Raw genomic sequence first — 15,714 nt, 5'->3', positions numbered from 1 at the left:
GGCCCCAAAAGTAAAGAAGAATTAGCAAAAAAAAAGAAAAAGGAAATTAGAAATATTGGAAAGAGAGATGCTTGGAGAAGTGATTTAAGAGATGTTACTGATTCTGCTTGCAGATCCCGAGGCAGGGAGTTCCAGAGTGGAGGGGTTTAAACCACAAATGCCAGGTCACCTTTTGTCTTGAACTGGGACTCCGGAACAGCCAGCAGAGGCTTGGCTGAGGTTCTGAGGCAGTGCCCCGTCTCACAGGGGAGCAGCAGTTCAACGATGTAGCTGGGAGCTTAACCAGGAAGTGCTTTAAAACTCATCGGCTACAAATCTTCAAATTAATTACACCGCTCGCTTTAAAACGGCGAAGCGATGTTAAAACCGAAGTGATATGATCTTGTCTTCTGATATTTGTTAAAAGCCAAGCAGCTGCAATTTGTGCTTGCTGTAGGCATGAGATACTTAAATGACTCAGTCCTGAATACAGTGAGTTACAGTCGTCTAAACATGAGAAAATACAGGCATGGATGAGATGACAAAGCCCAAAGAAAGCTCCAGACAGTCTCCCTTTGAGAGAAGGGCGAAGATGGCAGCTGTAGCCAAGTCGGAGGAAGGGAGGTGAAAGAAAAAGCAGACACTGAACAGGACGATGGTTTCTTGTGCCAGGTACAGTGTTGTAAACAGTAGAAGGGATAATGGCCTGAGGTGTGGACTGCACTGATGCCATCGTAGTGTCCTATGACAGAAATTCCCAAAGACTCAAACACATCCACATTTGTTCTATGATCGGAAACAAATTCCGCCCACCATTCATTAGAATGACATCACGGCCGCCATCGTTTCATTTGCTACTTCCCTGAAATCATGTTTACATTGCATTGTTTGAAAATTTTTCCTGGTGCGGAGGACGGTACTTTTTCAGAACTTTATATTTAAACGTGTTTTAGTTCAGACAGAAAATGCAAGAACTTAAACTGAAAGTTTGATGGAAAATTTGATACAGAATAAAATTCGATTTTAATCGCAATCTGCTTTGGCACAGTTTTCCTGCTACAGACGCATTTCAGTTGGTGACAAAAATGAAGTGAGATCCAGTGTTGCCAACAATTTTCAAAGGGGACATTAAGTATTTTCAATGCTGCTAGCATTATCTACATTAATAGAGAGAGAGAGAAAGAGAGAGAGAGAGACTTCTATTTTTATGCACCACAGACTAGACCTCCTTTGTATTGAAGACAGAAATTGGACAAGGACATCGCAAGACCTAAATAGGTGAAACAAAAGTATCTCTGTGACCAGACACAACTCGACGAAAAAAACGATTTGTGTGTATTTGTGTGTAATTCCAGGAAGCTCACTTTTTCATAATAATGGGAAGAAGTGGACAGCGCTCAACCTCTGCCAAGGCAGCTCAGTTTCCCAACTGTGTAACTGCACCTTTAAGCTATAGTCCCATGATCGGTTCACCCTCATTGTGTGACCTACTGACTATTATATATTGATCGTGAAAAAGTGGAATTAATGAAATGAAGATTTTGTACGGCTGACTTTGAAATATTACTTTGACCCAGAACACAATTTGATATGTGGCAGATCTGACAAGGATGTCATCACGCATTACCCATTAAATTCAAAGCAATTATCTTGTAATTAAGAGTAATTACTATCTCACAATGGTAAGGAGTCTTTTCCCAGATGCTGACAGAAGCTTGTTGGATGAAGAAATCGAATGCAGATGAATAAAAGCAACACTAAGAATAATCAAAGTAAAATAGAACAAAAAACTGCATCCCTAAATGTCTTTCGGTCATTTGTGGGAAGAAGCAGATGATCACATTGTGCTTGTAGGTAACTAGTGAACAAAAACATTAGCAATTTGGTTTAGTCCTAGCTCATTAGCTTGAAATCAATTCTAGATGTAACAGCAAGTCAGCGCTGGCCTTCAAAAACAGGACCAATATGGTCTCTCCTTCTCACTGGTCAACAGCCAAGCTTCACAGTTAAAAATTAATAATGAACATAAAGTCTCTCCAAAGTGCTTTTTTAAAAAACATTTTCACTTACTTTTTGTCTTTGTTCTACTGAAATCAATTTACATTTGCTGCCACAAACACATTTTTCCCGTTCGCAGCATGAGGCATGAAAATGATCTCCCTGAATGACTCTCTTTTTTTCGTTGAGCTGCCACTCGATCCATGGCATGCTCCTTTTACCGGGTCGGGTCAGGGTGTCATGGCCAGCCATGGCGCAACATGTAGGATTTGCGTACCTGGAGAATCTGGACCCGTACAACCTGACCTGTCTGGATCAAATTTATGGATTCCAACAAATTCTTGACAAAGAAACACAAATTATTTAGTCTTTTAACCTCACAGCGGAGCGGCGAGAGACGCCCAGTAAATGTGTGCTTTCTAGGTCACCATCACGACGAACACTTTACAAAGTTAATTATGCATCATCAGAGCTCATGGTTAAGCATTACCGGGTGTTTCTGTGATCTGAACATATATAGAAAGATATGCAGTATTTATTATGTATATATTTATTTCTTTTTTTGTGCTTTTTTTGAGCGTAGAATAACCAGCAGTGTTCTGTTAGCTCCACTGCATCTTGCGGCTTCTGTGTGATATTTGATAGGAAATCGTTTTTACATTTGTAACTGAATCAAGATATGAAATCATACCCAATTTAGATAAATAGATTTTATTTTAGTAATCATACATGATTGCGTTAATAATTAAAAGCGTTATCTAAAAATTAATATCCAGGCGGATTTGGCGACAACACTTTCCTGACAGACTGTGATGATATTTAATAGTTTGTGGATTTGCGTTGCTTGTTTGCGTGTCTTTTGTGTGTGTACAAGACAGCCACGCAAACACAGCCAAAAATAACCCTCCACCTCTTCCAACACACACCCATAAATTTCATTTTATTTTGCACCAAATATACACAACTTAATTTGCTAACTGTAGAAGGAGAGAGATTACCAGTTTTTGAAAAGTCCTTCTTTATGGCATCCTTTTCTGAGAAGGAACTGACAAGACAAATACTGGGTTTAAATGTGAGCACTTTGGTATGAATAGTCAGGCAAACTCTAATTAAACGTGACTAATAAAGGCACGCCTTGTTTGCTCAGACAAATACATCAGCATACAAGTGGAAGACAATGCAGCACTGCCAGAATCAAGATGGGTTCTTTCTGCATCCTCTCTAACAAAAATTAAACACAGACCTCTCTTTCTTTTATTACTCTGAAAGATTTTGCATGCATGTAGCAAAGCAATCAATCCCTTTTTTTTTATTATAACTCCTTATTTGGGTTTAAACATATAGAAATACCTTGTACAGATTACATACCTGCATGTTGTTGTAATCTCAACATGTGACAGCGCATTTTGTTTTATCTTAAAAACGACATGCGGGAGATCTTAAACTCTTCTAGCTGCATGCTAGGTAAACAAGGTGCAACCATTCAGCTGTGGTATGTCACGCAGAAGAGGATTTTGGCATTCACCTCCAAACAGAAGCATGCACTTTGCTTTGTTGCATCCATTTAGTTCCTCTTCCTTTATGCAGTTTTGCAAATTACCTCAACAACAGAAGGGAATGTCAGCGGTAGGTAACAAAGCGGAGATCTCCAACACAGGACTGGCCTGGAGGAAATCTGTCCCTCTGTCACCAGACTGTGTTTCAGGAGGAGGTTCAAATGAGGACAGCACACAATTCTAATCCCAGGAGCCATAGCCAGCAATAACCACACTTTAATTGGGGTGTCAGGCCCGGGCCGAGAATGTGTGCTGTTGTTGTGTGCTTGTGTTTGCATGTGTGTGCAAGTGTGTTTGTGTGTGTGTGTGTGTGTGTGTGTGTGTGTGTGTATGCGCGCGCGCGCGCACGCACAGCTCTGCGTGGGTGAGGAAGAGTACAGTCTTTAAACTTGGCTTATTTTCCGTGCAACAAGAGCATTCGATCATTGCGCCGCACAGAATCATCTTGGTCCTTTTAAAAAAGATTATATCCACTGTTAGCATTTATACACTTACGCTTATAGTACAAGGTAAAGAACATCCATTCATAAAGTCAGAAAACAAAGCTCGGTTTCAGCTATGCCCTCATAACTACACCTATCCAGATATCATTGTTGATTATTTAGATTACATCTGCAGCTTCCCTGTGTTATGTAATGAGGTTTGTTTTTTTTCTATTGGGTTGGTTGTGTTTCAGAAGAGAAACAGAAGACAGAAGAGAAGATTCTGAATAAAGAAGACCCCCCCCCCATAGAGATAATAATAATTTTCAAAAAACATAAAATTAATTAGTAATACTGTTACCGTCCACAACAGCACATGACTCTTTTGTTTCTGTATACAATTTTTTAAATTCCCTAAGACTTGTTCCACGTCATGGTGTGAAAGTCACTCAGAATAGAGTTGAGTGATTTCCTGAAAAAAAAATTCTCGGGCCCTCAGTGGCTGATAAAATATAGGTGCACAACCCCACAACCCGGGGCAGATAAGCCCTTCTCCTAAAGGACTCCAAACCTGCCCATCAACAATCGAACCTCTTATGATAAGCATTTCAAATTGCAGAGGAATCTTTTCATAATGCTTTACATGCACATTGTCTCTACTCTCAGAGCCAGTATTGACATACAAACTATGAAGCAGTCTTTCGACATTTTGGAAAGTTATGTCAGGTTGAGAGGAAGTTCAGGCTGTCAATACTTGTAGACGCAACCAACGCACAGGCGGCATGCACATTTTCACCGTCTGGTTTTCCCATAGAAGGTTTCTGCAAACAGATACTTTTACTTTTTGCAAAAGTGACTTCCTGACTATTGTCTCATAAGGTTTTTTGTTTTTTTTAAAAAAAAAGCTGTGTCACGATGTAGACTGTTGACTCAGAATGCCCGCAACATCAATTAATGTCAATTTGCTGATAAGCGAAACTCCAGCGAAACCAGAATTAACGGCTATGAAACAGCTCTTAAAGCTGGACGGAATCAAGCTACTTCTCTGGGAGTCGTATGAAAGTATCGCTCTCATATGAGAGTAAGCTCCAACACAAATCTGTGATCCATCTAAAACAGTTTACTAAATCCATCTTTCATGCTGCCATTTAACCCTTGACACACAAAGGCGCTTTTATTGTGGTCAGCCATTCTTCTATTATAAAAACAGCAGGTAGCAGAAGTTCACCATCTTTCTACTATTACTGAATATTGTGACTGTTACATACATATTGCAATAATTTGGAACTTTAATGATTTGCATTTTTCAACATTAATCTTCTTTTTATTGATGTATGTAAATCAATATTCATCCAATTAATAAAAGATTGGGAACATTAACAAATAAATGTTTAAAAACTTGTGTATTTTTAATAAAAGTCCAATTTTTTTAAGGTGCTTCATCAGATCCAGCGCCTCAAGGTTCTCCTTGGGAAAGGTAAATGCTGCTATGATAAAAAGGTCAGTCAATCATCTTCAGATTACCACCGCAGCGGGTCACGGGGAGCCGGAGCCTATCTCGGCGGCATAGGGCGTGAGACACTCCGGGCACGACGCCAGTGCACCGTGGAGCCACACAACCATGCACACACACACACACACACTCATTCCTACAGGTAATTTGGAACGGCCAATCAACCTGAAGCGCATGCTTTTGGAGGTGGGAGGAAGCCGGAGAACCCGGAGAGAACCCACGCAGACATGGGGAGAGCATTCGAACTCTGCACAGAGCTGAACTCGAACCCGGGTCCCCCGTGTTGTGAGGCGGCAGTGCTAACCACTGCGCCACCGTGCCGCCTTGATAAAAAGGTATTGAAGAATATTTATTTCCTCCACAGTCTTACTAATGAACTTGTTGAACCACAGCAATGACTGCTTTTATTCTTGAGTCATGTGAAAACATGGTGAATTTCTGCTTGGGGCAAAAAGCTGATTTTCATCACTCACTGCTGGATGGGATTAGTTCCCTCAAAGGCAAGTTTGAAACATCTCATTTATAGACAATGGTTATTTATGCCTTTTGCAGGCATTGACACAACAGTTTAGAAGGCTTCTGTATTGTAGCTCATGCCACAAAAAAAGTTAATCACTGAGAGTTTTCAACCATATCTGTGAAAGATCACAACAAACTCTGTTGGATTTTTTAAATTATTTTTTCCAAAACCTATATCTACGTGTCTGCTCAATAGTGAGGAACATTATCTACAAACAGAAAAGCACTCAAATGACAGTGAACCCCCTGGTGGGGGTCGACCTTCCAAAATTCATCCAAGACCACATTGAAGGCTCATTCATGAAGTCACAAAAGATTCAAAAATTACATTCAAGCAATGCTTCTCTCATCTTAACAAAGGTTTTCATGTCTGTGCTGATGAAAAAACAACAGGGCAAAAGGGAGGGGGGCAAGAGTAATGGTGTTGCTAAACCAGAAGTTCATTATGGTTCATCAGGGTTTGAACACAAAACACCTTGATTACCCCTCAACCTAACACAGAATTCAACAAAAAGACACACAAAGCATGGATGTGCTAGTGTAATGGTCTGAAGGTGTTTTACTGCTTCAGGGCCAGAACTACACTTTAATTCTGTTCTCTTCCAAGACAAATGCCAGGTGATCAATCTGTGAGTTGAAGCTCAAGGACAATCGGGTCATGCAGAAAGACAAAGCGTCAGACTTAATCAAGCAGATGTAAAACAAACACAATGAAGGTTTCGGAGTGACAGCAGAGACTGATCTCCACTCATCAGAATCATTAGGTCACAGTTGTGAAGTTAAAGGGGTAAAATGAAGTTGTAGCTTTTGTGTGATGTCGCATTTAATTTAAAGATACGACACAGTTCAGATACAATGAGATGCACACAAAGACATAGAAAAAGTAAATGGCAAAACATCTTCACAGCAAAGACTCTGATCAATCATTGTGATTAGATCTCCTTAAGGTACCCTGCAGCACATTTGGTACATCTACACTAATATAACAATGTGTGTAGCGCTATATAATAATATCATTGAAAATGACTGCTGGCTATAATTTACTATTCCCAGCCTCCTTTAGGTAGGCTATCAATTATGTGACAGGGATTCTACACAAAACGAGAATTTTTTACTCAGTGTCCTCACAAAACCCCACTTATCGTAAAATGCCTTTTGAATAACAAATATCTTCTTTCGAAATAAGGTTATAGCTCTGCAGAAATAATTACAGGAATACATGAGAGGACTCATAATTTACTTGTTTGCCTTGAATATAAGACATCTTTCCCTACATATGAAATCTGCAGAATCAACAGCAGTTTATTCCTCACACTTTCACCTGTAGCACCTTTTTTTATACTCCAAACCAGCAGCTGCCCCCTTCATAGTCGGGAACCTATAATGCACTGGGAGCCCCTGTGCATGCCTGGTGTAGAGATTTAATTGGATATTAGCATCCAGCAGTGTCTGAATTAATCAAACCATTTCCATCCATTAATTTAGTGTAGGAACATACAATTAAAACCTTATTAGTGTGCTCTCAGGAGTATTCCGTTTTATCCCTCTGTAGAACATTGAGAGTTGGCTAGAGTCCAGTTCCGAGCATTCTTCACGTTTGCATCTGGTACTTCCTTGCGATGGGCAATCAGTTGATCTACAGCAGCCGGCTGCAAGCGCCAAGCGAGGGAAATGTCACCCTATAGTATGGAACTATTTCTCCCTTAGTAGTAATAAAAGCTAGTCATTTTATTATGAAGGAATTCTTGCATTCTTGGCTTCCATTCTGAATCTTTCCCACTTGTCCAATAATATACTGTTGGGTCAAAGGGCTGGTAAGTTTTATTATAGAGTAATTATATTTGATTTAATTTTTCTGAAAAACCAGCAAAAAATAGGCTGAAAAGAGATTTAGAGATTTAGGAAAGGAGCAAACATAATCCAGTGCACTAATGTGGATCATTTTAGGATAATTTCCATATTAATTTATTAGCACAAAAGTACTTTTCTTTAATGGCAGACTTTAAATCAAAATGCACACCTTTTTTATATTATTGAAGAGTGAAGGGAAAAAAAAAATTTCTGGTGTAATACAAATCTCAGCATCTAAACCACCATTATTATAATCTTTTTTGTCCATCTGGTTTGATTCTAGTAAAGCAACCCCTATTTAATCAAACATTTCATTAATACAACAACAGCGGCCAGTCTGACTGTTTTTGGGGAGCGGGTGGTCTATCCTTCCTCTTCACTTCGAAGTTAAAATAATTTTGTACAAAGTAATCCAGCCTCCTTAGATAAGCAGCCCTTTTTAATTAAAACATTTACAGAGGAAACCAAAGTGAGAAGAACGAAGCCAAGGGATTTTATTGTGTCATCTGAGGCTTCAGTGGATCATACAGTTTTACTTGTCCTAATGGTTATGTAACATTTTCCCTATGAAATATTGGGCTCCAGCGTTACTTGAATTCATTCCAAAACTCGACAAGCAGTGCAGATTTCCTGCAGTGCAATTTCAAACTTCAGGCAGGATACAGTAAGCCTATGTATGTATCTATGTATAGCTGTCAATCAATATGATACTACTGGTGTAAGAGGACACTAAAGGTAGGCAGCATTCTGTGAAACAATGTTAGAATCTTTGCCTGTGCCTTCATTTGTGTGTGTTTGCTTTAACTGTATGCATATATGTATATGTGTGTGTTTGTGTCTGCTTCCTAGTCCGCCTGGCCGTCTGCCATGTGGCCCACCTCTTACTGTCATCCTGTCTGACATTAGGGCTAAGCTGGATCTCATTATGGCCAAGGTGGCAGTGATCCCGTCAACATCGCTTCGCCTCCTGCCATATGGGTCGCCTCCAAGGTAACAGGGCTGTATCAGTCTCCTCAGAGATGCAAGGCTTATTATGGAGCACACACACACACACACACACACAGAGAGATCGAGTAGCTACTCTCCAGACAGTTGCGTACATGTAAAACTGAATAAACACATTAAATAGAGAAGAGATACAAAATAATGATGCTGCTTAAATCACATACGGATAGACCCTTAAATACAGTATATACTGTTGAGAAGATCACCAGCCTTCACAGTCCCTAAAGATCAATCTCCTTACGCAAGATTTTGTGAAATTTAATTTGAAAAAAAAAAGCATTTTAAATCATTGTTTGCATGTGTGTTAAGTTTGAGTGAGTTCAGAGGATGAGCTCCAGACATGATTTTATTACAGATGAACACACCGTATCTGCAGCTATATATTTTACATTGTGTTCTTAGCCAATGTGATGTACTGTGTAGTGATGACACACTGATTCAGTTTTCTCCCCCTGTCCCCTCTTCCATAAAACGTTTTCTTTTAATCAAAATAGAAATAAAATAATGAAAGTAAACACAGAACCATTAAGATCTGCAAAGTTAGATTCTATAAATTCCTTCAGGAAAACTTTGCTTCATCTAAAACATCTCTATTGTGAGATTTGAGTCACACTGCAGCCCAGATTTCGTGCTGAACAGCTATGGTCAAAGTCACAGTCAACAACTCCCAATACTGTCATATCCTCTGTGATAACATGGAACTTTTAAGGTAGTAAACAGGAAGTCATTTATGACTTTATTTTGTGCTTCTTTGCACCGCCTCATATAAAATGAATTCATAACATCCCATACACTGACAAGATGATAGTGATGTGTCTTATAAGACCATCAACAGAGAAATACTACTGGAACACATTAAAAGTCATATCATGTATTAATTCCCCAGGTCTCCAGATCTTTCATGCACTTTAATTTCCATGAACACCATCACCCCTCGCTGCTGTGAACGTCCTGCCTGTGTAGTTTCAACTTATTTAAAATGTGTGCCGTGGTCTGGATGACGCCGTTGATACGAACTTTTATTAATCATGTTGACGATCATTTACTTCCTTCTGCTTCACGTGAAACTGGGACACCAGAACACGTTGGATGCAAAACAACCCGTGTTGAAGTTGCACTTTGCCACATTGGCAGCTATTATAGATTTTTTTTCCCTTTGGCCTGTTTGTTTTGTTTCACCTCCTCACCCACCCCACCCCCCCAACCCCCCAAACCCCACCCTCACAAAAGCAACTGTTTATGTCATCAGTTTGGCAACAAAAGCATGTGATCAATCATTCATAATTTATGATGCAGTAAATGGTCTAAGGCCCATAAAAGGAGATATTTGCATTACACAAGGTCTTAGCTAGAACTCCCGATAACGGACCAATAAATTTTGTTACTTTACATACAGACAGGTCTCTGATTGAGACGTAAACTTTGCCTCTGTGTTACATGAGAACACAGATTGGGTAAGTAGAGATGATTTTGTGATCGCATACTCCTTTAACAATGACCTGGACCCTGTTCTTTAATTCCTTTTCTCTCCGCCAGCATCCCACAGCCTTTCCCAAGCCCCGCTGTTGTTATTATTTGTGCACTATTGAAAGCAAACGCCCTAAATCCCTTATGCAATGTGAGTCTGAGTGTAGAAAACGGACCTACCATCAATCTTATTCTCTAAAGAGCCACACTGTTATTGAGGTATACTGAAAAAAAAATCACACATTGAAAGCTGTTTCTCCACAAAGAGTTTAACCAAAATATTTATCTGGAGTCAGAAACAGTTGGATTGAAGAACCGGATCTGGGGTTGGTTTACTGACAGGTTCTGAGATTACACAGTGGTCTTCATTATTCTTACCTGTCCGTGATGCAGTGCTGACCCGGGTATGCCTCCCCCCTGGCTGACAAAGACCCCTGTGACATGCCTGGCCGATTTTTCCACGATTCCATTAATGCTGTTACAGGTGAAATTAGATTCAACAACGGGTTGGACTGGTCCCTCATATCATGCCGTGTGAAAGACATTGCTCCTTGCGCTCCAATCTGGTAATGGAATGAATGTCCACCGGAATTAACTCCAACAATGGCCGATGTGGGCATGCTGTTATTCTCTTGGTAATAGCTGCCGTCAGTGGACTCCTGTTTAACCCCTTTAGACAGGACATTGTTGGAGAACGAATCAGGTTCATAGTTCCCATTCATTGAGGAGACGGGAGCTCCTAAGATTCCAGAAAGACTGTATTCATCAATGTTATTCCTAAGGGACAAATAGGTGGTTTCAGATACAGGAAAGAGATCGAGTGATGGTGACTGCTCACCATAGGGCTGTTGGTTCATACATCCCTCACTCTTGTTTGGCTCACTCTTAATCTGCGTGATAAAAGGTGTGCTACTTGCGTTACATTTGGAGCTCCCCAAACACATGCTCCTGAAGTCAGTTCCAGGCTCGTTCTTAATGTACTTAACCTTGCCCATCTGGTCTAAACCAACATTGAACACTTCCCCACCTATCATCTCTACTTTGGGAAATTCAAAGTTCTTGAAGTCCGTGTCCCTGGTAAGACCAGCTGCTTCTGGGCTGTTGGTGTCGTTCTGAACTAATCCCAGTCCGCTAGCAGGACTGGACTCAGGAAACATAGCTAAGGATGGGTTCTGTGGACTGTTAATTGCCACCCCACCCCCTATGGCCGGACTGGAGATGGAGGGCCTCACTGTGTTGCAGTTATTAGCGGCGTTGGTGCAGTTACCAGCAGTGGGGCTTGAGACGGATGACCTAATGTTACAGGTAGTGCTGCAAGACGGAGGTGATCTCACACTACTCATGCTCTGTGGGCTGGACATAGGAGACCTCATGACATTTAGCGGGCTGGTAAGTGGGGGTGAGCCCACTGTACTGGACTCAACAGGGCTACATGTAGCTGAATTCCTGCGCTTGATGTTTGCCAGAGTTGCTGCACAAGAATTTTGGCTAACAGGACTGCTAACGGACAAGCACACCGGTCCAAAGCATGTAGGAGGACTGGTGGTTGAGGACACCATATTGTTGCTTCCCCCAGGGCTAGAGATGGAGCTGCAGGTGTGGGGACTGCAGGACAGAGATGAAATGAGCATTGAAGCTGAGCTAACCGAAGTCCCGGTGGTGCATTCTCTGGGAGTGGTGCTGGGCTGCTGTAAACCAAATGGCTTTAACTTAGGGCTTGTTGTGGAACCGCACTGTGAGTCCTCTAGTGACCGCCCACACACAGCGTACATTTTCACAGGGCTTGTATTGCCACCATGCTGGTTAAAGGCAAAATCTGCCTCCCTGGCAGCATTCATGTACAGTCCCATGGACTCAGCTACAGTCTTAGAAAGCTCCTTGGAATCCATTTCCTGCTTATGACCATGAAGAGAATTGTTGAAGTGTGGGAGAAGAAATGGCTGGTTCTGGCTGAGCCGGAGCATTGGCTGCTCCTGCTTCTTGGCGTTGTTGTCTTTGCTGTCAGAGACAGGGTTTCCTGTAGGGCAGCTAACATTGGCAATGTTAATCAGGATATCAGTGCCGGTCAGACTTGAGTCCTCTGCACTGCAGCGGTGCTCCATGGTGCTGGGGATCGGCAACCACCTGTTCTCTGTATCGCTTCCATCAATGAAACTTTGGCATCTTTTGGTCTCCATTGCTTGTTCATTGATTCACCTAGTAACTGAAAAGAAGAAAAAAAAAAGCCATAAATAACTGGAAATAGTCTTGTAACATGTGCATTAAAAGGGATTCTTGTAAGGTGGATGTCCGATCAGTAAGTGCAATCACGAGAAGAAGTATGTCCCTTAATTCACACCGTATTAGCAAAGAAACCTGAGATCTTGCTCTTCCTGACACCAAGGACAATATTGAACGTGTAAATAAAATACAGCTCAAACTACAAGCTATTTGGATTATTAGCCTCTACCTCGGGGTAGCCACAGGGCGTGCAGCCTTTTAAAAAAAAACAAAGCATTCTTGTTCTCTTTGCTTGTTTTGCAAAGATGCTGTATTTCATTAAGTTTCATGCTATGAAACTTTTGCAGTGCTGTAACTGGCCTTTTTTAGCTTGACAGGCCAGCTGATGGTGTTTCATGGGACTCAGCCTTTCAAGTGGTCAGTGGTTGGTTTTAGCACTTAAGGCAAATCACCTGTTTCAACAAGTGATCAACTATTCTAGCAAAGGCAGCTTGTCCAATTGGTTATGAATCCTTATCCATTCCTAAATGGAAAACTTTGGAATGAGGAAAACTGTTTGACGTACAGTCATGTCTCTGTCATACATGCTTTAATAAGCTTCAATTTATCTCATCATAACAAATTACTTGATAATAATGCCCTAAAAGTAGTAATAGGCATACGTGATCAACTTTATGTATTCAATTACAGTCCTCTGCTGCTTAAACAAGGCTAATGCCATAATTCTGCAAAGGATACATGTGTGTGGATGACAGACAGTGGTGCACAATGCATCCTGGTATATGTAGGCTCTGCTATCATGGTGCCACAAGCTTTCCTGGTTACACTGGGAAACGTTCTGCTTCATTTGGTTCTATTTATTATCCATACACACCAAACAGCAACATGAAAGGCGGTGAAATTTCCCTCTAGGCTACTGTACGAGTATCACGTCAGACTTGTTTAAGTATTCACAAATCTGCTTATATGTGTATTTTTTTTAAATCCGCAGACTAAATGTGGCCTTTTTTTAGTTTTAAATAAACGCAAAAGCTGTACATTCTGCTGCAAAGGATGAAAATCTAATGGGACCAACAACAAAAAAAGACGTTAGGGTAAAGAGAAAAAGAAGCTCTGTGAGTGTTCAGATAAATGTTATCTAAACATAGCTCACATATTTCATGTATTTTTATGTGATTTATAATGAATGCTTTTCATTGTAGGCTGTACCGAGACAAAATCTGAACTTTTACAGTATTCACATTATGTTAAATTCCAATGCAAGTCTGCAGTATTTCTTCCCTCTCTTTGATAAAGCACTCTGTCACAGCACTACAGGAGATGTACAGTCTGATATCTCCAGGAAAACTGCATTGAACGGGTTAATGTATGCATGTGACGTCATCTGGGCTTTTCCTTTTTTTTTTAATTCCCACCTCCACTGTGCTCCTATTGGTCAGCTCCGACAGATATCGCACAGCTTTATAGGGCTATCCACGGATTTGTCCGAGAGCTGTCACTCAATAGTTATTGCTTCTTGCAGCCACAACAGAGCTGCGACACAAGTTGAAATCTCGCTTTTGCAGCTATCTCACCCCCCACCCGTGAAAAGCGACATAAATACATGCATTTAGTCACTCAACATATTGTGTGCGCTCGACATATTCCTATAGAAAGCATTAGTTTAGGCTTTGGTTTTATTCTCAAAGCTTCTTTGCACTCTGAACTCCTAGCGGTAAAGATTTCATTTAAAGTTACTCAGATTGCCTGGGATGAATTTTCCCCCCCAGATATATCACCTTAATAATTCCTCCTTGCTCCTGCCATATTTGTCCTTCCTCTGTAGGGTGTCTAACTCTTTACATATAACTCTTGTTTTTGCGTTTGCGCAAAATCAAAGGTTATTATCAAACGATTTACAGTATTGTTCCTGCGTTGTGGCCATTAAAGTCATTTTTGTAAGGCGTGGAAAGTCTCCAAATGACATTGGACAACGTGCAGAAGCGAGAAAGCATAAATTAATCATATATTATCTTATAAGAATAAATTTGACATCTTTAGGTGTTTCTCAGCGCTACCTAACAGGTGCGTAAAAGATGATCAGAGCTACTGTTAATTCAAATTTATGACTGATAACCTACTTTTTTTTTCTTTTTGTGATACTGAAACTTCTTGGCATGTGGTCCAGGATGAAACTTATTAGATTCCTCTCCCACAGTCACACACAAAAAAAAAAAAAAAAGGAGAAAAAAAAAAGAAGAAGGAATGGACCGGAGATGCAGGTATTTACTCAGAATGAACGGAAAGGACTTTACTTTCATTATTTACTCAAAAGATCCAGCGCGTAATTAAAGTAATAAGGCGGTCAAACACAGAAGCTCTGTCCTTCCTTACCTTAATAATTACGACATTCAGAATTGTCAGGTGGCCGTGTTGCTGGGCAGCGATAATCCAGAGGACAAAAAAAGACACGCCAAAAGCAAAGTCGGTGAATATCAACAAATGTGTCGCCTCTACTCTTTCCGATACATAGTTTTCAGTTTGACAGCCAGACGCACTGGAGAAGTCTACTGCGTATTATCACTGGTAATCCTCCACGGCGAGCGGCTGCTCCTGACAGGACGAACGAGAACGACGGGTCGGATGACAGCGCCAGATAATCTCACATTATGGCTGCAAAAAAAAAAAAAGGAAAAAAAAATCATTTGTTTGTTTATTTATTTATTTAACTTCTGCAGATTAACGATTCTTGGCCGCTCCTTGATTATTTAAAAAAAAAAAAAAAAAAAAAAAAGAGTAGGTTATAGAAAACAAACGAAGGAGTCGGTCAGACTTGGAGTCAGCGACGTCATTCTGTGCACATGGACCCTCCTACTGCAACGAGTGCAACAAACTCCGAAGAGGAAGGGAGGGAGGTGGGGGGTGGGGTGGATGTGTGGGGGGGGGGGCTCAGTGTAAGACAGGTAGACAGATCCGCCTGGAAATAGGGCACCGTCCTCAGAGCGGTGTAGTTTGAAATAAAGTCACGGGATAACACTGTGAGGTTGGTTTTCGTGAATAATTATAATATTCCCTGTAAATGTCCTCTTATTTATCTCACCGTGTTAAATCATCCATCTCAATCCCTTTAAAGTCTTTTCTGCTGTTGTTACGTGTTCAACTTTTCCTGTCTGAATAGGTTCGCATTTCTGAAAGCGGTGAGGAG

The 15,714-nt window shown here is 40.7% G+C and overlaps 1 protein-coding gene across 1 annotated transcript in view; it reads right to left on the bottom strand.

The window, feature by feature from the left end:
* Positions 1-15,372, bottom strand: part of nr3c2 (nuclear receptor subfamily 3, group C, member 2) — a 64,925-nt gene extending 49,553 nt beyond the window's left edge. The window contains exons 1-2 of the mRNA XM_068320633.1: positions 14,904-15,372; positions 10,689-12,513 (exon numbers count right to left, since the gene is read on the bottom strand). Coding sequence (XP_068176734.1) covers positions 10,689-12,487 — 1,799 coding nt within the window. The 5' untranslated portion in view covers positions 12,488-12,513; positions 14,904-15,372. The remainder of the gene's footprint in view (positions 1-10,688; positions 12,514-14,903) is intronic.
* Positions 15,373-15,714: the final 342 nt, after the last annotated feature.

This window comes from Antennarius striatus, chromosome 8 (genome assembly GCF_040054535.1).
Source record: "Antennarius striatus isolate MH-2024 chromosome 8, ASM4005453v1, whole genome shotgun sequence".
NCBI classification, from domain to species: Eukaryota; Metazoa; Chordata; class Actinopteri; order Lophiiformes; family Antennariidae; genus Antennarius; species Antennarius striatus.
Note: the sequence above shows the minus strand (reverse complement) of the source record. Positions and strands in the feature narration are given on the sequence as shown.